At 34.2% G+C, this 23282-nt stretch overlaps 1 protein-coding gene across 3 annotated transcripts in view; it reads right to left on the bottom strand.

Annotated features, from left to right (window-relative positions):
• Window positions 1-3765: 3765 nt before the first annotated feature.
• Window positions 3766-23282, bottom strand: part of LOC113227825 (PTB domain-containing adapter protein ced-6) — a 156466-nt gene continuing 136949 nt past the window's right edge. Inside the window, exons 4-12 of one of the 3 annotated variants that reach the window (XM_026460861.1) lie at window positions 18894-19117; window positions 16820-16922; window positions 15020-15188; window positions 12503-12605; window positions 10616-10704; window positions 10116-10205; window positions 9534-9931; window positions 8288-8298; window positions 3766-6007 (exon numbers count right to left, since the gene is read on the bottom strand). In XM_026460861.1, coding sequence (XP_026316646.1) covers window positions 5959-6007; window positions 8288-8298; window positions 9534-9931; window positions 10116-10205; window positions 10616-10704; window positions 12503-12605; window positions 15020-15188; window positions 16820-16922; window positions 18894-19117 — 1236 coding nt within the window. In that variant the 3' untranslated portion in view covers window positions 3766-5958. The remainder of the gene's footprint in view (window positions 6008-8287; window positions 8299-9533; window positions 9932-10115; window positions 10206-10615; window positions 10705-12502; window positions 12606-15019; window positions 15189-16819; window positions 16923-18893; window positions 19118-23282) is intronic. The other 2 variants (XM_026460860.1, XM_026460862.1) reach the window with 2 other exon arrangements.

Raw genomic sequence — 23282 nt, 5'->3', positions numbered from 1 at the left:
ACTTTTTTTAATACTGATAGACTCAGTTTCTTATTATAATGATTTTATTGTATTGAAAGAAAATAATCCGGACAGCAGAAGTTGGTCAAATTTAATAAAATGTTATTCATTTTGTATGAAAGTAACTTTATAAACTTTGACCAACTACCGCTGTCCCGATTTTTTCTTGCCATTCAATGAAATCATATTTATAAGAAACTGAGTCTATTAGCATTAAAAAAAACTATTCTAAATTATTAATTTTGCAGGAAAAATGTTTTATGAAATTTAACTAACTTCGGCTGTCCCGATTGTATCGTCCCATACAATGAAATGATCCCTTCATGAATCTGAGTGGATTAGCACTAAAAAATGTTTGATCAATTTCATTCATTTTTATGAACAACTCACGTTTGACCAAAAAATTTACTATGCCAAAATTGTTTTCACAAAAAGAGACTTAATAGTTCCTAAGACAGTTTCCTTGTATCTTGAATGGCTTAGGACTTCCCCATATTGTCCCTTTTAAAAATAACACTGTATACTGCCTCTGGGCCGAGCGGTTATCAGGTTCGAATCCCAGGCCGTGAGAAATATTTGTATAACCTACATTTATGTCTCTCATGAGTTTGGGTGTGATTTACGGTTGTCTGTGTGTGTTTCCATGGCACCCGCGACAGAGTTTCCCTAGTGCGGGCCTATGTTGAGTGTGTGCGTTATTATTAAAAAATATAATATTAATAGATTTCAACATCGACCATCGACTCGCATTGAAGACCAGAATGCTAAAAAATTGCAATGGTATATGTATATTTTTAGCAGAATAACAAACTTACAATATGCTGTCATTGACACATCGATATATAACCGAAATCGCAAACGCAAATTATCGCAAATTATTATTCGAAATACATACTAAAGCTGTCTAAGTACGCAAAAAACTTATCGTTCAAGTATAAAACAAAACCAACGACATGGCGTAGAATTATGGTTAAAAAAAACTAGAAATTATGCATTTTTATTTAATATGTAACGTCTAATATTACCTAGTAGGTAATTTATTATATAGTAGATAAAAAAACATTTTCCCGTTTTCCATAAAAAAAACTGGAAAAAATTACTATCGATATCAATTTTAAAATCTTACGTAAGGGTAAAAACGTTAAGACAAGATTTAAAAATATACGTTGTGTTTTTGTAGTTTCATAAAAGTGTAAACAGAGTCGTCGTGTTTTTAAATCAATCTCAATTAAAAGAATTGTTATCACCAAGAGACAAAGTTGAATGTTGTGAATTATGTTTTAATATTTTTTTATGCATTTATAATATTGACTGATTTTATGAATTCCTTCTAACTATACATAAATAGGTAAATATAATTTATATTATTTATTTTCATGTCGTATTGTTACAGTCGAATTGGTTAATACCAACTCTGGGTTGCCGTACAAAAATAAGCGCTGAATGTTGCCAATTTTAAACAAAAACAAAAAGCTACTACTCGGATAAGCCTGTTAATTGTCTGATAAAATCTTTTGGTAGTTTATATATTTTGAAGAAGTTGAAAAACCTAAAATATGACAGTTTTCTTGGTATGGGCGTGCCCATTTCGTCATCAATGTGTATGAAATTTATTTTTATACTATTTTATTTTCTAAATATTCCAATATTTATTGATTGTCTTATATATTACTTTTAAATGGCTAAATGTATTTAAATACGTAAGTATCTATAGAAACACAATTACAATAATATTTTTTGAGACAATAATTTTAGACATAACTGGTTGTTGACTTTACCATATCTCAGTCAGCCGTGACCATGGGACCCGTAAAGGGCCCGAAACGTTGGTTTGTTTGAAAAAAAACAAACAAATAATAGCGGTTTAGATCCGAAATAATTGTTTCAATTTCCTGTATGTAACAAACCCGAAAACTAATAACTCAACATGTCAACCTTACTTTTTTTTAGCAAAATTCATTTTGAACCGATTTTAATGAGATCCATTCAGAGACATGATCCGTTGCGATTCAAAAAAATAGATTCAAAGCAAAAATCATGATGTTCAACAAAAATAAATAGCTTATCCATTGTTCAATGTTTCCTAAATTTCACAAGTTACCCAATTCGATTGTAGTCAGCAAAATACTGTAAAAAAAATTTTTTTAAAGGCTGATCAGAGAAATAGCGAAATATATTTCTTTTATTAATGACATAATGTTATAAATAGATAATCAAATTGATGTTTTAAATAATGGTCAGAATTTGAAGTCATAATTTTCAGGCTGGTATATCAGGTAAGAATGACATTGCCAGCATTGACAGCTGACAAATAATGAGAAAATTATGTCAAGTGTGGCTTATGGATTGGAAGACAACGTAAAGCTTCTAGTAAGTTTGACTGATCGTTGATTTGTCTCCTTAACGATCTAGTGGAATTTAAGTTGGATGTGAAAGATCAAATACACACTATACATTTCTAAAGCCCTTTTGAAAGTCGGAGAAGTGGGTTTTAAGAAAATGTGTAGGATTTGACATACCACTCACTGGCATGTAACATAGACATATGCACCACATGCACATGCTTGCATTCACGCAAACATACATACACTTATGCACGCAAATAACACATATCCACGCAAAACACATACACATCCACGCAAAAGACATACACATACGTACGTGCGCACGCACGTGCACACATATTTACACGAACACACGTACACACACGCACGCACATGTAATTATCTGGAACGATATAGAGCAAAAACTTAAATTATTTTTACTTAAACAAATTTCAACTTCAAACTATCATATTTTTATATGTTTACAATTATTCTGGTCAGCCTATTACATTCCATGGTTACTAATAAAATATATTGCCCACCTTTTGACATCGCTGTTATTGGATAGAGTAAAATACGAGCGTATAGATTTAATTTTTCGTCAATTTTTAATATTTTGTGAAATCTATTTAAGAATTCGACAAAAACGTTATGTTTTGTTTAAAAGAAATATAATTTTTACATGAAAATGGTTTTTGTTCTTATTACTTGTAAATATTATTATAAATATGTACAGAGTTAACATCATAAACAACAAACTTTGTTTTATGAATTTTAATCACTTAACTGCCTCCGTGGCCGAACAGTTACCATGCCTGCCGGACTGCCACGCAGAGGTCCCGGGTTCGATGCCCGGGCCGGGAGAAATATTTGTATGGCCTACATTTATTTCTCTCGTGAGTTTGGGTGTAATTTGTGTGTGTCCATGGCACCCGCGACACAGGGTTTTCCTAGTGCGGGGCTATGTTGAGTGTGTGCGTTATTATTAAAAGAATAATTCATCATTTTTTACTTTCGTACAAAAATAAAAATATTTAAATAGATCGCTCTAAACAGTGGTAACTCAGTGCGGTATGATAATGAATGAAAGAAATAAATGAAAAGAAAAGAGAGTACCTACTTACTTTTTGAAAGGTAAATTAAAATCAAATAATTACAAACATAAATTTTATTATCGAAAATACACGTTATGTATAATCTTTTGGCCTTAACAAATACATTAGTGTACACAGAACTAAACAATATTCCACTAGTGAGACATTGCAATACAACAGTTTACAATATTATTTATACACAACTAAAAATAGTGATTTTATTTATATTTTTATTTTAATTAAACATTAAGGAGTAAAAATAAAGATAGTTTAAAAATATGTTCATTTCATGGAATGCTTTTAAACCCTTAAACAAAGCTACAATGTCATTCGTAAAATAAGTTTTAGGTGTTAATATGTTTATATTTACAATTTAACGCCGGTTTTATTGCACTGATTTGTAGTATTAAACTATTTTACAGGTATAGAAAATTATTTTATCACTTTGAGTCTATTAAAGTGGACGCAGACTTGGGAGCCTTCGAATTACATGCTTTTTATAAGCAGTGGCGTGACAGCCGCAGCAGACGCGCCTCAGTAACTTTTAATTCACTGATTGTTACTGCAAAAGTGGTGTGCACATTTCCGACAATGGCGCTGCAACTGCGCTTCTAAAAATTGAATCAAAATGAGTAGTGGTTTGATAATTTATTCACAGGTCTTGTAAATTATAATAGCGCCACTGCAGTGCTTCTATAAGCGTATAATTTGAAGACACCCTTAGGTTATATTTTCATAGATGCTGAATGAAATGGCAGCGGATTTTTGTAATGAAATTGTGCGTAGCATAATGAAATTTCATTAGTGTAAAGCACAAACTAGATACGAGCAGAGAAACAGGTAGCGTGTATACTAAAGATTTTTCACGCATTCTCGGGCATTGCCACAGCTACCGTAGTTAGGTAGGTTCTATTATTTAAATATTTTAGAATCATGAAGTATTATTTAATATTTCAGGCCAATTTACACGAATATTTAAATAATAAAAACAGCCATCGAAATGGAAATGGTATAAAAAAACTAACCTAAAAAATTACCCAGCGGGTCGGGCGAATCAGCGGGAAATGGCGCGAAGGGCGTGAAGCATCTACAAAACCGGTATACTTAGAGATATAAATCTTTGCAAAATGACCAAAGAGTTTCGTTTCTTCCATAAATTATGAACCCAAATATCTCTTTCCCCTTTTCTGTTCTTCCTTTTTTTCTTCTACTTCACAAATAAGCGAAATAAAAATAATGTCTAAGTCCACCATCATTGTCACGTAAAAGATCTAAACAATTGAGCACCGACTACAGCCTTACGGCGCAGTCGCGAGAATTCTCGAATATTCTTGAGCATTCTCGTGAATTCGCGCAACTTCCTTTCCATTCCATTCCGCGGCAATGTAAACTGGGCCTTGTGGACACCGAGTTGTACTATCATCAGCACCGTATAATGTGACAAACCAGCTCTTTTTCGTATATTCTAGCAATGGGTCGCATGTTTCATATAATAATTGTGCTGATGACATTATTAGGTTCGGCATAATGCTTGCACGTTACTGCAGTACACTCTTATCGTAATAGGACAAATGGGAGTCCTCCTTTAGACAGTAAAAAAGATGATATAAATGTTAGACCTGCTGCTCAGCTTCATAAAATTCATGCAATAAAAAATGTCGACATTTTCGGTTAATTTGTTATAAAAAGAAAAGTTTTAATCAATCAAATACAAATTGTTTCAGTCGATAACATGCATGCCATAAATTTTGGACATTTTTTTATATTTTAAAAGACAGGAATATAATTTGAAGTACCTCAATATGAAAAAAAATTATCACAGAATAAATCTGAGGTGACCTTCAAATTGTTCTAGAAAATAAATTTTGGTCCTTATAATAACTAATACGAAATTTTCTTTTTAGTCAATTTCTACCAAAATACATTTTTTTGTCTTAAAAATCTACCGGTGAAATAATACATTATTTGAAAAAAATTGTAAAAATCGTATTTATATAATTGGAATTCGTTATTTTTTTTTAATTAATAGTGTTGTATAAGGCACAAGGAATGACATTGAGCGAATTATATATTTTTTTCGCATAAAATCTTACATAGGTAGGTAGGTATCACCAAAAAATTACTTACATTTTTTTATTATGAATTTGTCTTGTCACATCATTGGCAGATCTTTCAGAGATTCAAAAGTTTGAAAATATTTTTTAAAATTAGCTAAATGATTTAGTTTTTTTTATAACCGTGCGCAGGTAACGTTTTCTTTAAAACCAATAATATGGCAAAACAGAACATTAAAAACAAAACTTAAAAATAGCATTATTAAAATCCACACAACGCTTAGAAACTAGAAAAAATATAATAAGTAATTATACTCCAAAAAATTATATTTTTTTGTTTAAAAAATATTATTTTATTGCATTTATTTATACTAAGTTGTGTGAATGATAATAAAGCTTATCATTATTAACTAAAATTTTAACTATTTTATTTGTTTAGTAAAAATGTATGACAGATTTAGTTTTTCTTAAGGGGATCTAGGTTATCTATTGAAAAATCATCGTTTCCAAAGGTGATCCCCCGGCTGAATCCGTCCTGTGAACAAAACAATAAAATGAACTATTTGTTCAACATTATTACCTATTATTAACCTCAACTGTCATCGCAACTAGATTTTAACAGAATGACAAATATTTGACAGTATTGGAGACGTCCATATATGAAGTCAATAGATGAATTGCGTTTCCTATATCTATCTCGGGCACCAGTCTCTCACAAAACAGTCTGACCAAATTTTACATTTGTATTAAACTTAAGTTCACTACTCTATAATATAAGCCTGTTTTGTGATTGAAAAAAAAAAAAAAAATTCTTTCAGTTTGTTTCGTTTTCCGAATGATGAAAAAAAACTAGTAAAAAAAAAAACTAGCGAAAAGTCTTGGGATCAGCGAAACGAGACATAAACCCCCTCTAATTTGTTTTTCAATATCTTATGTACTTTAAATTTAGTTGTTTTTAGGTGACAAAACTTTAGATGCCAATATTTCGAAAGTTACTGAAATGTAAATGCATTCGTTATGACAAGGAGCGTAATGTTAAAGATTTAGCACAAATAAAATAATCTAAATTTCAAAGCTATACTACCAAAGAAAATTCACAAGTTCAACCACCAAAAACATCTTTTGACGATACAAATTCCGCGTATAGGAAATATGAATAGAAAATGATAGTTGACATTTTTTAGGTTAAATTTCAGGTGCCGATATTTTGGAAGTTACCGAAATGTAAATGCGTTAGTTATGACAAGGAGGGTAGACTACTACCCTCTTTGGTAACTAAACTTAAGATATTGGCACCTAAAGATTGTTTGTTTTCTTGGCACAATGTCAATTACACTGATTTTGCCAATAAAACTGAAACTAAATAAAATACAAAAAAAAATAAAATAAAAATACGCTTATAAAGGGTTGTAGATCTTGTTTCGCTGATCCCGGATATGTTAAGAAGTCAATGTCGCTAAAAATGTCGATTACGTTAGACTCACTTTACATTGCGGTGGAACGAAACGGAATGGAAATGTCGCGCGGTTGCTGGAATACTCGAGCATTCCTGCAAACGCTCGAGCAGTCCAGACCGCGTCTTAAGGCTGTAGTATTTCGTCGACGTTTGACGTCACACTGCGCCTGCCTTCCCTCGGATTGGCCAGGCATCGCCGATAGCAGCTGCGGAATTCCACGCGATTGCGGAATTCGAGCATGCGCGAGAATTCCGCGGAATACGCGCAACGTGATTTTTGGCTCGTATCTAGTTTGTACGATACACAATTGACCATAAAGTTCATTACGCTATGTACAATATCGTTACAAAAATTTGCTTCCATTCCGTTCCACCGCAATATAAATTGAGCCTTAGTGTGATAAGGAGGACAGTATCTGTCCCCTTATAGGACGGACGTAACTTTTAGAGCTCCAATTGTGGTAATTTTTTTTGACACCATTGGTAATTGTAATTCTATTAAGGCTTCACTGAGATTGTAATGCAATGATGTTCGTTATTCTTCTTCTTCTTTGGACTTATTGGCAGTGCCCTTGTTAAAATCTAGTTGCAATGGTAGTTGAACCTCTATTAAGTGTCAGTGGAATGGCAATGATGGCATACATTCGTTCAATCACAAACGATCGATGTTGCCATGTTGCCCTACTGAAACCACTATGAAAATTACTATGCATATTCGCACTGCTATTACAATAGTGTTGTAACTCAAAATACGTGAAATTCAAGATGAAATCATAGGTGAACGTAAAATTATATTCTCTACACGTCAATGAAACCGTTGTTCGAATATTGTAAGAAACAATAAAAATATATATATTTTACTCAAAATGAGACAAATTTTATGTGAGCTAGTTCTGAACAAATCTGTCCTTACTCAAAAATATAAAATTATTTTTTCCCTTTTATTTTTAAATGTATTTGGAAAGTATGAAATTGTATAAATGTCTGTAATAAGCTACATTTTATACATAAATTTTAAAAATCTTTCATGGGAAGTGACTAATTAGTTTTTTTATAGATTCGAAAAAATACACTTTTTGAGTTAATACACTATTGTATTAACAGTGCGAATCTTAATTTATATCTGTCGAAGGAACCATATTTCTTTCATTTAATGTAGATAATAGAGAGTATGGGGAGCGCTATTATTTGAAATTATTTTAAATTAAGATAAAATGTTGCGGAATTCATTGTCTGTGACATTAATTGTAAATATCAAGACAAATATTTTTCTTAAGAGTTTCATGTGCAATTAGACTATTACCTTATGTGGTAACTTTGATTTTTTAAATAAAAAATTCCGATATTTTGTTAACTTACCAACTGTCAAGCTGTTAAAAACCGATAAATTAATTATTATTTAATTTGTTGGCATAGTACAAAATGTATTATGTTACTTTATAGTCTGACGAGTTACATTAATGAACCTTGCGTAGTCGCAGTAAAACTTTTGGTCTTTCGGGACAGGCTAAGGCGTCTAACCCCCAGATTATAGTACAAAAACAAAAATTAAATAAATATCATGGCCTTGAAAACACTAAACAAAAAACAAAAATCACTGCAACCATGAATAGATGAATAAACATGGACTTTTCCTTTCAGTTAAGTAATTTTGTAATTAGAATAAATTTATTTGAAAATCAATTATTTACATTTTCAATGAATTTCGAGAAAACAAATGTGTAAGCGAGTGTATGCCGCATGATTCGTAATACATTGCGGCTTTTACTTGGTGCGGTACACTTGTGTACACTTATGTATAATGCATTCAGTTACGTGGTACGGCCGCTTTGTTGTTTTTGGTCGAATTTTACGATTATATTCCGTCCAACCATTTATTTAACTTTTGACAACTCGAATTCTAATCAATTAGTGATGTCCTAATGCGTTTCTGATTCGATTTTTTATAATAATCGATTTTATTTATGAAGAAGTTTTAATCGTGAATGTGAGCGGATTCAAAAAAGAAGATATTGTCTGATTGAGATCGTGATATTGCGTTTGACAAATTGTGTACTCAAGAATTAATTAATGAGGATTCAGGTGCTGATTCCCGTTCATATGGAGAAGAATCCAACGATTCATTATAATAAATAATAAGAATTTATTACAAATATTTATTATAAATTTCATTATAATTTATTAGACAGGTACCAAAATTTATCAACTTGAATAAGTAAACGTTACTTAGTCTGTTGACTCGATAAATATCGGAGCTATAGGGCACGTCGCTTCACTAAAATTAAAAAAGCGTATTTCGGAAGCATGCACATGTCGAAAGTTATATGGTTGGACGGAGTTTAGTGATGTTCACTTGATGCAACATAGTTCTCATACAAATTACTTGCGGATGTCTGTTTTTTATTTTCACACCGGGGGACCATGTCACCGACGTTACTGGCCACATTATACACTCTTTGTTTTGTGACAAAGAAGTTAAGTTTCAATAAATTTCAATTCCTAACAAATGTATAACAAGCAGTAGTAAAAATTAATTCAATAAGATTAAGCTACTTCAGGATCAAAATGTAACTTTTCAGATAATGTAAACTTATCAGTTACGCACCTTCATCTCGGATATGTGTTTGTCTAAAAACCCATTGAAACTGCTGTCCAATTCCACAGTTTGTTTTTCGCTCAAGTTGCCAAAACCGTTAAAAGTGTTGCCAAAACTATTTCCAAAGATGTTACCGGTTTTTTGCGTATCAAAAGGGTCGTAGCCGCTCAAGCCGTTTGTGAACGACGTGTTTGTGTTAAAAACCGATGTTTGCAGACTGAAGTCGCTTATATCGTAGTTAGGTTTGTTGGTTTGAAACATATTGGTTTGAACGGCTGTTGTCGGCTGGTTCTGGGTTGGTTGTACAGCAAAAGGGGCTGAGCCGAATAGGTCATTGCCGTTTATTGGGTTTGGCTGCGGCTGCTGAGGTGGCGTTTGGCGTTTTGATGCTTTTGGAGGTGGTGCCACTGTAAATAAATGTTGAGTTAATATTTTACGTACGTATGACACGAAATAGTATTTTTAACCGACTTCATAAAAGAAGGAGGTTTTCAATTCGACTGTATGTTTTTTTCGTAAGTATAACAATCCACCATGCTGATTAAGGCGTGGTGGATTGTTTCATTCATGCAGGTAGTTTGTGGTACTTACGCAGCGGAGGCGTAGGGGTGACAGCGTTTTCTGTGACGGGCGCGGAGTACCGCGGCACTGAGTCCGACTCATACGCGCGAGGATCGAAATCTAGAAGAACAAATGACTTATTATTTATATTTTTTGCTGGTGGTAATCGACAAGCCTATCTGCAGTTGCAGTTCAGAATTCAAAAGGGTAAAGAAATAGTGGTAATAAATCCAGTTTTATAAATATTATTCTCGTTTTATTAATATTTGTGATCTTTAAAATGTTTAATGCACAAGAGATTTCTGGTAACTGGTAAACGGTTCAAATAATTAATGAGAACACGTGTTCGCCGCCGCGATCGGGCAAGGAGAGTGACGGTAGAACGAAACAAAATCAGAATGCGAGTCAAAAGAACTATGGAAAAACATTCAAAATTTAAATACGAGTAGCCAGGAACCGGAGAAAGGCGATTAAAAGGTGGGATGGCGACGTAAGGAGGTCACACCATCAATGTTAAATTCTTCACTTACCGCTCTCAGAGTCTGAATTAAGCAGTAGTTCTTCTAGCCTGCGGCCAACGACGGGGTTCTTGCTTGATGGTGTGTCTTCCAGGAGCTTGCTGTAAGAATTTAAAATTCTTTTTTAGTATAATGTATATAAAAAAACCGACCTCAAAAGTTCGTCGAATTACATCTATTCGCCAAGTTTTATTGAAATCAGTTACCGGAAAGTGCATGAAATAGGATTCATCCCCTAGTCTGCCACCCTTTGAGGAGTACTTTCTTCTAATTTAAATGGGACCAATACTGAAGTACCAACAAAAAAAGAATCATCAAAATCAATTCACAAATGCCGTAGTTATCGTGTAACATGTATAGAAAAAAACAGAAGAATTGAGAACCTCCTCCTTTTCTTTGAAATCGGTTAAAAATAGGAAGTGGTAGTATAATGCGTTGAACTAGTATCTCTCAGGGGGCGAGGGTTCGAACCCGGGCTTGCATCTTCGAGTTTTCGCAATTAGTGCGCAAAATTTAATTTGAAATTTCGTGAAATTTTCGGTGAATGAAAACATTTTGAGGAAATCTGCACACATTTGCAAAACAATATGGGCGAAATATCGTAGATTTCTCACAGATGGCGCTACGGTAAATAAGTCGTTAAGGAAACGACTTATTTACCGTAAGGAAAAACAAAAATCTGCAACAAGCACATCGACACCAGAAGTATAAATTAATGTAAGGCACAAACCACGGTTTGTCAGGAGAGCCAAAAAACGAATTAATTTTTTAAAATCTGTCTATAACTTTTTACTGTCTGCTCCAATTTTTATTGTGTCTAGAGAGCAAAGTTTCTTAGAATTTCTTCTTCTTTCATGCTATAAACGAAAGATTTAGGAATGCCCAGTGGTTTAAAATATAGCATGTCCCTTATATTATAAAAAGAGGTTCAGTTTTGTCTTACGTTACTAATTTTTTATGTGTAATCCGTAGAGCATAGTGTCAGCAGTAAGAGAAATAGAAAATTATACGTAATTCTATTGTAAAGGATCCTTTATAATAGAATTATGTGCAATTTTCTATTTCTCTTCACGTTTACACTATGCTTGACGGTTTACCCATAGAATATTAGTAACGTAAGGCATAACTAAACATCTTTTTTAAATATTTCTAAATCGATAGAGCGGGAACTTCCGAATCCAATAATGTATGTAAGTTATTGTCAAAATATCCCTTGCGTTAATTGATACTTTTGGTATCGACATCGGAAAACTCGTATTGTCCGTTCCGTGGCTTAGTTGGCGTCTGACACGGTTTGCTAGAAGGCGTTGGTTCGGATCGAAGGATTTTTTCTAAGTGTTCGATCTCAACAAACTAGTGGAGTAACTTCACAAAAAAATAATTGAATAGCTGGTGGTGAAACATATGTTATCCCATTTCATAGCTACCAGCCCTGGCTAGATATGTCGCTATTAACCTGTAATTAATTAAACGTGCATTGAATTGATATTCAACTACGTTTTTGTGAAATTACTCCACTAATTTGTTGAAAAAATGTTATTTATGTGTAAAAAGTGTCATTGTGGCAATAAAGGAATTTTGTGTCTGTATATGCAATTTTTTTTTATAATAATAACTAACGCACACACTCAACATAGCCCCGCACTAGGGAAACTCTGTGTCGCGGGTGCCATTGATACACACATAGACAACCACAAATTACACCCAAACTCACGAGAGAAATAAATGAAGGCTATACAGGTATTTCCCCGGCCCGGGAATCAAACCTGGGATCTCTGCGTGACAGGCATGGTAACCGTTCGGCCACGGAGGCAGTTAATTACAAGTCAATCGTATTTATTTTCATTACAAATTAATTTTGTGGGTAATACTTAATAGATGCGATTCTTCAATACTAACTTGTTAGCCTTGCCATTGTGCGTGGGCGGCGGTGTGGACAGCAACAGGTTATTGTCGTTGGAGTTGAATGTGTCTGTTGAGTTGTTTGACAATGCGTCTGTTGCTGAAACAAAATAATTAAATATGTTTTTGCTTGCAGGTTGCAGTGGTAGTCAAGGGAATAGTTGCTTCTTAGGTCACGTTCCCATTATGTCGTGTAACGTCTTATTTATCGCTGGACGACTGTCGCCTCTAGCCCGTTCCCATATCACGATTATCTGTCGTAACGGTGTCGTGGACGTTTGTTTTAGCGTTGACGACTGTTACGTCTAGTTGTTCCCACTATATCATGACGACAATTTATCGATTCACAGCAGCCTTATCGTTTGTACGACAGAATCGTTTGAAGCTGCGATTATTTGTCGTCACATTTTCGTTCACAAACGCCTGTCGTTCTAGCTCTTCCCATTGTCACAACGGTCTGTCGTCGTAACGTCAAGAAAGTCGTGAATGTCGGTTAATCATGTTGTACTATATGTGAACAACTTTATTTAAATATACAAGCGACGATACTTTAAACTGCGCGACTATCTGTCGGCACGACATAATGGGAATTATTCATCCATTCATACTTTCCATTATTAATAATACAAATTTAATGTATATTCCCATTGACTTACAAATAAATGGACGACGGGTCTAATACAAAAACCACGAAAAAAATGTCCCAAGTCAACCTATTTAAACGTAGTGACATGTAAAGGAATATGAAAAAGCTAAAACGTTGATTTGAAATTGTAATGTCATCGCAGTACTGTCTAATTTTGCTTGCTTCGCTGTCAGTCGAACAAACGAAGACTAAAGCGTGAATGACGCTCTGTATACGATTTTAACGCCCTATAAGTTCGGACACTTTTTAGCGCGGACCCGACGTCCATATAATTGTAAGTCAATGTATAACCACCAACCACCAACAATGTATAATTCCACTAAAAATATGAAACAATTTTAACTATCAAATTCGTAAAAAGAATTATACTTATTTGAACATTTACCAACTATTATTCTTGTGCAGTTGCTATTTTCAATAATGCTATGTGAAATTTAGTTTCCCACGATTATTAAGAGTCTATACACCCTCAAATGGATTTGGTCGATTCCGCAAAACAATGATAGTTTAGAATCATCACTTTGGAAAAAGTATATAGTAAAATTGAGGACGTACTGTAGTCTAGGCTCTACTCTATGAGTAGAAACACTGGCTGAATGATATAGTTTTATAATTAGAATATGATTTGAAAAAGGAAATAAGAAAAGAGGAGAACATCTTGAGATAACGAAATATAACCCAACCATTTCAACGCTAAAAGTATGTAAAAAAGTGCAATAAAATAAATTTTGAAGATTATTCCGGTTTATATTCATAGAAGTGCCTCTCGCTACGCATCCCAAGCTACGCCCCAGATACAGTACACTGATTACTGTACGATGTGAAAACAAGATTTCAAAAAATTTTCACGATACAAAAAAACACAAACTCACCTCGAAAATTTACACGAAAACTGGTGTATTCAATAGGTATTTTACATATACCAATGAAATGAAACTCTTTTCCGGATTTAAATCGCGTATATTTGTTTTTTCAAACAAACCGACGTTTCGGGCCCTTTACAGGTCCCACGGTCACGGTTGACTCGAAACGTCGGTTTATTTGAAAAAACAAATTCACGCGATTTAAATCCGGAAAAATAGTTTCATTTCCTATGTGTAACAATCGCGAAAACCTAAGAACTCGATACATACCAATGATTTTTTTATATCAATTGAACTAAATAGAACACGTTATAGTATACGATATATATTTTTCAAAAGGCTTTAATATCGTTTTTACAAAAACAAATTCCCGACCAAAAAAACCGAAGCAAAATGAACCGTATTAGTACGGGAATAATTTGAATTCGAACTGAGGCAGTATGGACTCTTAAATTATATAAAAATATGCAATTTAATCAGTAGTATTCAGGTCCGCGCCAGCATAGGTAAAGCCGGGTAACCTATCACTAACTCGAAATTTTTTTAACCGATTTTTTTTTTTTTTTAATAATAATAATAACGCACACACTCAACATAGCCCCGCACTAGGGAAACCCTGTGTCGCGGGTGCTATGGACACACACATAGACAACCACAAATTACACCCAAACTCACGAGAGAAATAATTGTAGGCCATACAAATATTTCTCCCGGCCCGGGAATCGAACCTGGGACCTTTGCGTGGCAGTCCGGTATGGTAACCGTTCGGCCACGGAGGCAGTTAAAATAACGTTTGTTCGAATTTTCATTACACCGAAAACCGAATAACGAAACCGTTGTTCGTTCAGGATATGTTGGATGTTTATCGCAAAGACACGATTAGGTTCGGTTAGGTTAGGTGTTAAAGATTACTTTTCAAAATTACTTTCGAGGTTATGAAAATTCGAACAAACGTTACTTTTGGAAAATGTCATATAGGACTATTACAGTACAGGAAAAACTCACCCATTTCCGGTGTCTTTGTGCCATTCATAGCACTGAATCCGTTGGCAAGCGTGAGCGACGTAAGCTGCTTCTCCAGTTCAGCCGGTGCCTTCCATTCTGTGATTTCGGGAAGGCTGTTGCGCGCAAGGTACGCCGATAGATCGTCTTTGTACGTTATTTTTGAAAGCTCCTGGAAAAAAGAGACCGTTATTGTATTTCTTCTTTTTTTTTGGCTATTCAATTTGTTTCGAGTTCTTAGGTTTTCGTGATTGTTACACATAGAAAATGAAACTATTTTTAAATCCGGAAAAATAGTTTCACTTCCTATATTCAATTTGTTATTAAAACGGGGAAAGTTACGTCATGGACTAGCCTTTGATTATGAGTCTCCATTTCCGCGTAAATGTCGTGGCAACCAAATTAGCGTCATTTACGGGAATAAATTGTTATCAATCCGTAGACAACGTAAATTAATGCTTACTGTGCAAAAATTTAAGTAGTAGCCATTGAAATAACAAAGTAACAACGTTAAATCCCTCTCCTGTGAAATTTGGTTTATATAATACGTAAACTACATACGCGGATTTGATCCCCGACGTTATAACAACTTACGTATTAATGAAATTCGGAAACGGGATTAGGAAGGTGAAAAATGAATGAAAAAAGGGGATGAGGTGAGATATAAATAAACAATTGGTATGAATAAAAATAGCACGCCAACTTTATTTTTTGGTCATTTTCTGTTATTTTTGTAAACGGCCATATTTATTTACTAATATTATACTCCCCGGATTTTGTGACAAAAAATAAAGAAACAAAAAAACAAAATTCGAAAAAAGAAACAAAAAACGAATCTTGTGATAAAAAGAAACAAAAATAAAAACAGGACTGGTCCAAAAATTAAGTTGGTGTAGTATTAGTAGCTATATTATCATTACAACTGTTAAATTTTTATATCATTTTCTAAAATAAATCTAAATAGATAAGTGTATATAAAAGAGTTAGTGAACAATAACAAAACATGGATGGAAGTGGGAATGGGATTTTGTATTTATCATGTTGTACATAAATTTATTCAAGGGCTCCCTCACGTTGGGGAACGTGTAGTCAACAAGTTCACAATGGCTGTTAACATTATCTAACTTGTCACACAATCTAATTTGTCGGTTATAAGTAAGGTCGGCGTTTAGTAGAATGGGCGAAAGCGACATTCGACAAATTTTGGTTTTAAATTAAATTCAACTTTAAAACTTTAACTTAATTAAAACCAAACTTGAATTTCAAAACAGGACGTAAATAAACAGGCTAAAAAGTCGTTGAAAAACCAAATGCAAAGACACGACGCAAGCACATAGAAAAAGTCGTGAGGTCCGCTGGTGAGTTCCGTGGCTTAGTTGGTATAGCGTCTGGCACGGTATGTTAGGAGACGTCGGTTCGAATCCGGCCGGATCGAAGGAAGTTTTTCTGAGTGTTCGGTCTTTGTATTAATAATTATAACAAATTAGTGGAGTAATTTCACATAAAAATAATTGAATATCAATTCAATAAAAATTTCACTGAAAAAATTTCAAAATGGCGCTTTCGTCCTTTTTACAAAACACGGAAATATGTCAAAAATGTCGGATGAAACAACAGCTATTGTACATATTAATTGATTTAAATACATTGAACATTTGATATTGTATCAATATAAGCATTACGGCACAAAGAAAATTAATGACAGTTTTGTGTGCGGTGCTTCAGGTACCTACTGTCCGGGAAAGTGTTAACAAACATTTAATTTTTTAAATAGTGGTCTGGTTAAGAAAATAAAGAACGTACCTGTAAACGATTTTTATAGGCGTTCATTTGTAGCTCCAGCTTTTTGTTCTGTAGCGTAAGTTTCTGCATTTCAATATATTTACCATTGTCGTTCAAGAACCGTCTGAAATAAAAACAGAACTTTTATTAGTACAATAAATATTACATGAACGTAATTGAAATTTGTTAACCGAATCCTAAAAATCGGCAACGAGAACTTTGTAGGCAGGCACGTCACTATTTTCATACCTTGCTACAAAAATAGGTTGGATTTGAAATTCTCAAAATGTCAAAAGTTTTGTGTTTCACACATTGACTTACAATTGTATGGACGTCGGGTCCGCGCTAAAAAGTGTCCGAACTTATAGGGCGTTAAAATCGTATACAGAGCGTCATTCACGCTTTAGTCTTCGTTTGTTCGACTGACAGCGAAGCAAGCAAAATTAGACAGTACTGCGATGACATTACAATTTAAATTCAACGTTTTAGCTTTTTCATATTCCTTTACATGTCACTACATTTAAATAGGTTGACTTGGGACATTTTTTTCGTGGTTTTTGTATTAGACCCGTCGTCCATTTATTTGTAAGTCAATGGTTTCACATTCCAAAATTTTGACTCTAGGAATCAAAACTCTCTTCGATACTCTCTCTGAATCACCGAACAAATTGAATATTCTGTTTACACTCCCTCCATGATGTTTAAGAAAAAGACGACCATGAATCGGACACTGGCAGAATTGCGACAATCAGCCTCACAAGCCAGTCAATAAGAAAAAAAAGAACAAAAATTGATTTTTTTCGGTTTTTGCATGGTATTTGTCATTTTAATTAGGTACCTACTACCTGTTGCAAATATATATTATGTTGCAATAGTTAGGGGACTATGGTAGTAATATCATAAAATATTTATAGTAAACATTTAGTTACTTCCGTACAGTAGTAACTAAGCTATATGTGTTAATCTTTTTCTAAATTTATTATCTTTAATATTTCGATTGAAGGATTGATCCAAAAAATCATGAATAGTAGAGTAAAATGCTGAGAAAACTAATTTTACTTCAAAAATTCGTAAACAATTGATGGCCCAGCGATTGCACTGCACCAATTTGAGAAACAAACTTTTTTAAGAACCTATTTTGTCTTTGAAAAAGAAAAGACGGGTTTTTGTAGTTACAGTTTCTAGACGAATCTATGTATAGTTTAATTAAATTATGTCTTGAGTTTCTTAATTTCTATATTTACTATTTATTGTTGCATTTTTTATGAATACAGTTAATTTAGTTTGAGAACTTTTTTACATCTTTTAAAAAAATACTTTTTTATAATTATTAATACAAAGATCGAACACTCAGAAAAAACACTCAGAAAAAAATCCTTCGCACCGGTCGGATTCGAACCGACGTCTTCTTGCATACCGTGCCAGACGTTATACCAACTAAGTCGTTGAAAGACCAAGTACAAAGACACGACGCAAGCACATAGAAAAATTCGTGAGGTCTGTTGGTTCGTTCCGTGGCTTAGTTGGTATAGCGTCTGGCACGGTATGCAAGAAGACGTCGGTTCGAATCCGACCGGATCGAACGAATTTTTTCTGAGTGTTCGATCTTTGTATTAATAATTATAACAAACTAGTGGAGTAATTTCACAAAAAATAATTGAATATCAATTCAATAAAAATTTGATTAAGATACTTTTTGTTAGTTTAATTGGTTAAGTTGTTTGGTATATTCAACGACTTCAATCTATAGACAAAAACATTCATAGCAACTGCATGTTCCAAAACACAATAAACAAAACACTATCACTATTCAATTTTGTCGAACAGTAGTACCGCAGTACCTTAGACTGAGGTGGCAGTCTGTCTATACCTATTGGAAATGAGATGTATATTAACTTACATACGAAAAATATCGATGTAAATTAATTTTCAAAGAGGGCCGCATATGCATCCGCTATCTTGGATGTTTGACAACTAACTAGATGATGTGCAGCGTCTTCACAGCACATCAGTGAAACCGAGCGTGTGTATGTAACGCCGCATCTAGAACGCTAGTATACAGATGTCGTTGGATATATTATTGTTATTTCTTTACCTGTAAGCCAAATCGAAAGCCTGTCCAATGGTGAGGGTGATTTCAGAAGCCAGCTTCGTTGAAATGAAAACAAAACATTCATGTTTCTCTGCTTCAGTACCGTTCATTCCGTTCATAGCACTCTTAGCTATGAATGAGAAGTATTTCTTGGCGCCTTTGTCGTCCGCGCAGTACGATATTCTATGTAGGGGGAATTGGTACATAATATTGTTTGAACGGGGTTCCTGAAAGCAAAGAAAAAAAGGAGATTAATAGTGAAGCTTACTACCGTAAATGCCGCAGTAGAGAAATATAGTACAAGCAGTAGACCTTGTGAAAGAGTTCGTCCAGGGAAGTACTGCCACCTCACCTATTTTTGCCTCTAACCAGTAAAGTGAGCATTACTGTATTCTGGTTTTGAAGGGTAAGGGTGCTGATGAAATTACAGGCACATGGGACTTGTCAACTTATGTGTCAGGATGACGGGCGCGGTGGCAGTACCCCTCAGATCTTTGTGTTTTAAAGCTCTCGAGTGCGATCGGGCGCACGACTTGTTCGTCCCGTCACTTTAAACTTATTAAGTTTTTATAAAAATAAAAACTTAATTATTAAGCAAGCAATATTTACTACCGCGGGTAATAGGTCCCCGATTCTACGATCATTTACCCACAGACCTGAAAAGTGTTAGAAACGATGAAACGTTTTGTACCCGACTAAAAATCCTTTTATTGGATATTGAATTGTACAGTGTCGATGAGTTTCTTTTGAAACAATTTTAATTTTATTTTATTCGACAAGCAGTAGTTATACTACTTTATTTTATATTCATTATTATTATTATTATTATTTTGTTACTGACGATCATAGTTATCCCTTGACATTGTATTTCCATTTGTAATATTGTGACATTGATAACATGAAATAAACGATTCTATTCTATTCTATTCTAATACACATTGAGTTCATACCGAATGAAACGAATGAATATGGAAAAACATTTAATTTAAGACGCGCCATTTCGTTTTTGGCACACAAATTTCGACCAAGGTTCTAATGTTTTAAAAAAATTTGAACAAAATTGACACAACACACAATAATACTAGTTAGTCTATATGTCTATATAGTCAGTTAGCTCATGTCTAACGTCGTCGCTTATCACCAGACCTAATTGTTCGTCATTTCACTTGGTATTATAAATAATTCTACCACGGTTTGTATACCTTTGTCTTCTTACCGCTGCCATATTTATTTTTTCTAAATTTCTCGCTCTCACTAGAGTTTTGAATTTTCGCAAAGCTATATTTGTATTCAAATCTATAATTATATAATAACGAAGAAACGATTACAAGTCCACTTCCTTTCAACAAGAGAAAACTAATTAAAATGACAATGCAAGGAAACTGTCGGGTGCTGCTGCTGGCAATGATAAACGATCTATTATCTTCTTGAGTGCGTATTGCAACTATCCATGGTACCTACGGCTGAGATCCTTACACTAATTGGGACAAGAGCTGATGATCTTTAAACCCCTGAGCAGATGTTCATTAAATATTGCCGATTGCTATTCCGATTACAGCCTGCGCACACGGGCTTATTATTTTTTACACTGTGATTTTTTCGTGATCGTGACGTTATTTATCACCCACCTCTAGGAGAGCGTTAGGGGTCTCGGAAGCAATTGGGGGGCGTTGATGCTGTCCAGGGGGTGCTACCGCATAGTGATACAATATATATGTAAAAATATATGCTTTCCAACAAAACGAGAATCACCAAAATTGGTTCGTGAAGAAAAAAATGAATTGAGAACCTCCTCCTCTTCCTTTTTTCGAAGTCGGTTAAACATCATGCGTGAACCGCTACTCATAGCAGTTCGCCTTTTAAATTCTAATTACATCAGTGTAAATACCGTATAAATATATTGTATTATAAAACTACAAATAAGATAATAACTACGAAATTGATCCAAAATAATAAACACGCCGCGTGGTCTTTTAACGAATAATGCGATAAACCAGTAAAACTGTGAAGGTTATTGTGGATCTATTTTTCAAATAAAATTAACGTTCGTCAAAGTGAGTAAGTAACACGGCGTTTTATCTCCTCTTCTCTTCTCGATCTTTATTAATTCAATTTCCCGCAGTCTTACCTCATCCTACCACCTGTATGCAGATGATTTACAAATTTACACTCACCGGCAACTTGAAAACCTGCACGAAGCCATTGAGGTAATCAATAATGATCTCCGTCATATTTCGACGTGGAGTAAACAATTTGGTCTTAAGCTGAACGCAACGAAAACGCAAATGATTGTTATTGGCAGCTCTAGAATGGTATCCAAGATAGATTGGTTTCGCTTGCCGCAGGTTATTATAGACGACACCTACATTAAAATTAGTGACAACGTAAAAAATCTAGGTATACTTATTGATAGGCAGCTATCTTGGGCACCTCAATTAGTTGAGACCAGCCGCAAATTGTTTGCGTCTGCCGCATCTCTCAGACGGTTACGTAATTTTTTACCTATTGCCACGAAAACTGCGCTTGCCCAAACTCTTCTTCTTCCAATTCTTGATTATGCTGATGCCTGCTATCTGGATTTAACCGAAGAACAGCTCAACAAACTCGAACGTCTACAAAACTTTTGCATCCGTTTCATTTATGGTCTGAGGAAATTTGATCATGTTTCCATCTATCGCAATGAGCTGAAGTGGTTACCCATTAGACTTCGCCGGAATGCTCATATTCTTAATCTTCTCTATGGCATCTTATTCATTCCTCACACACCACCTTATCTTAAGGAGCGATTTGAATTCGCCCATCAATACAACCCCCGACTTCTGCGCTCTTCTTCAACTCTCCAACTTAAGATGCCATTGCATACCTCCCAGTATTACGACAAGTCCTTTAGTTCAGGCTATTCGTTTGTGGAACGCTTTACCTTTGTCTATTCAACAAGCGAAATCATTGAATATATTCAAAAATATGGTAAAAGTACACTACCTTAATTTAGTGTGACCTGGACTGCTTAGGTATTTTTATGTTTTGAAATTACGTTTTAGAAATTTTTATATTTATAAGTATAAGAATATATAGTAGTTTACGATATTCATATATATGTATTGGTTTTATTATTTATTTATAAATATATGTATATTTGCATTTATTTATCAATTTTTATCTGTTGATTAGTAATTCTTCATACACCACCGTCTTTTTCCTGTGAATTATATCATTACTTCCATCCAAAGGTTGTCTGGCAGAAATCGCTTAAAGCGATAAGACCGCCCATTGTACCACCGCTTATTTTTAATTTAATTGTATTGTATTTGTTTCCTTTTTTGGTGTACAATAAAGAATTTTTGTATTGTATTGTATTGTAACAAATAACGGAGTAGTCGCTTGCTAAAACCGTATATTGTGAAGTAAGTGACAGGCATGACAAAATCACAGTCATTTGTTACTGTGATTTTTTTGCGACTGGTACGTCGACTGGTCGTCACGGTGATAGAAATGCAACGCTTTTATCCAACACGTCGAGTATATAACCAGAAATAAAGACGAAATAAGGGCCATCCATCCTTGGCAACTCATCAGGCAAATGGGCCTTACATCACTTTTGAATACCAACTCTCGTTAACGCTGAAATCACAAATTAGAAAACTGAAATATAATCTCCGTATATTCCAAAAATATTCTGTATTTATTGTAATAAGACAATATCTCTAACAATGAGGGCTGTTCCATTCGGTGGTGTAGATAAACAGCAAAAAATCTAATCACAAAACAAATGGAATCACATTTCATCGGTAATTATATATTAAGTATGTAACTTTGCAATTTTCGTTCATTATAGCAAAGCTGAAGAGGTCGATTTGAGGCGAATGACGACACCCGTCAATTGTTTCGAACTCGGGCTAGCCAATCGGAGCGCAGTTGTCACAGTAATGATTTGGCAGAATAGTTTTCAAAGAATTTAAATGACATGTCGTCTCTATTTCTAGTTATATACTCGATGATCCAACACGCTGGCGGTACAGGTACATCACACGTGTTCGGTTATGTGAACCTTCTATGCAGGTCACAAACGTTCACATAACTAAGTTAATATTTACATAATAAATACGTAAAACCGTAACCTAGATAAGTATTATTAACTCGGCGACATCTTAGAAGTACAAACGAGACAACAAACTTGTGTTATTTGGTTGCGAAATATGGAAACTACGATTTTACTGCTAATAGAGCTAACGCCTTTTGAATGGGCGATTGTACAAGTTTACGAATTTAGTATATTAACTTAAGAGTCTATACTGCCTTAAATAACTTTGGTTGATTTCGCATAACAGGGAAAGTATTGAATCAATCATTTGGAAATAATAAAACAGTACAGAGTACTAAAAACCAACCTCA

Source organism: Hyposmocoma kahamanoa, unplaced genomic scaffold (assembly GCF_003589595.1).
Source record: "Hyposmocoma kahamanoa isolate Upper Pololo Valley unplaced genomic scaffold, ASM358959v1 218, whole genome shotgun sequence".
Classification (NCBI taxonomy): Eukaryota; Metazoa; Arthropoda; class Insecta; order Lepidoptera; family Cosmopterigidae; genus Hyposmocoma; species Hyposmocoma kahamanoa.
The sequence above is the reverse complement of the archived record's forward strand: the minus strand, read 5'-3'. Positions and strand labels throughout refer to the sequence as shown.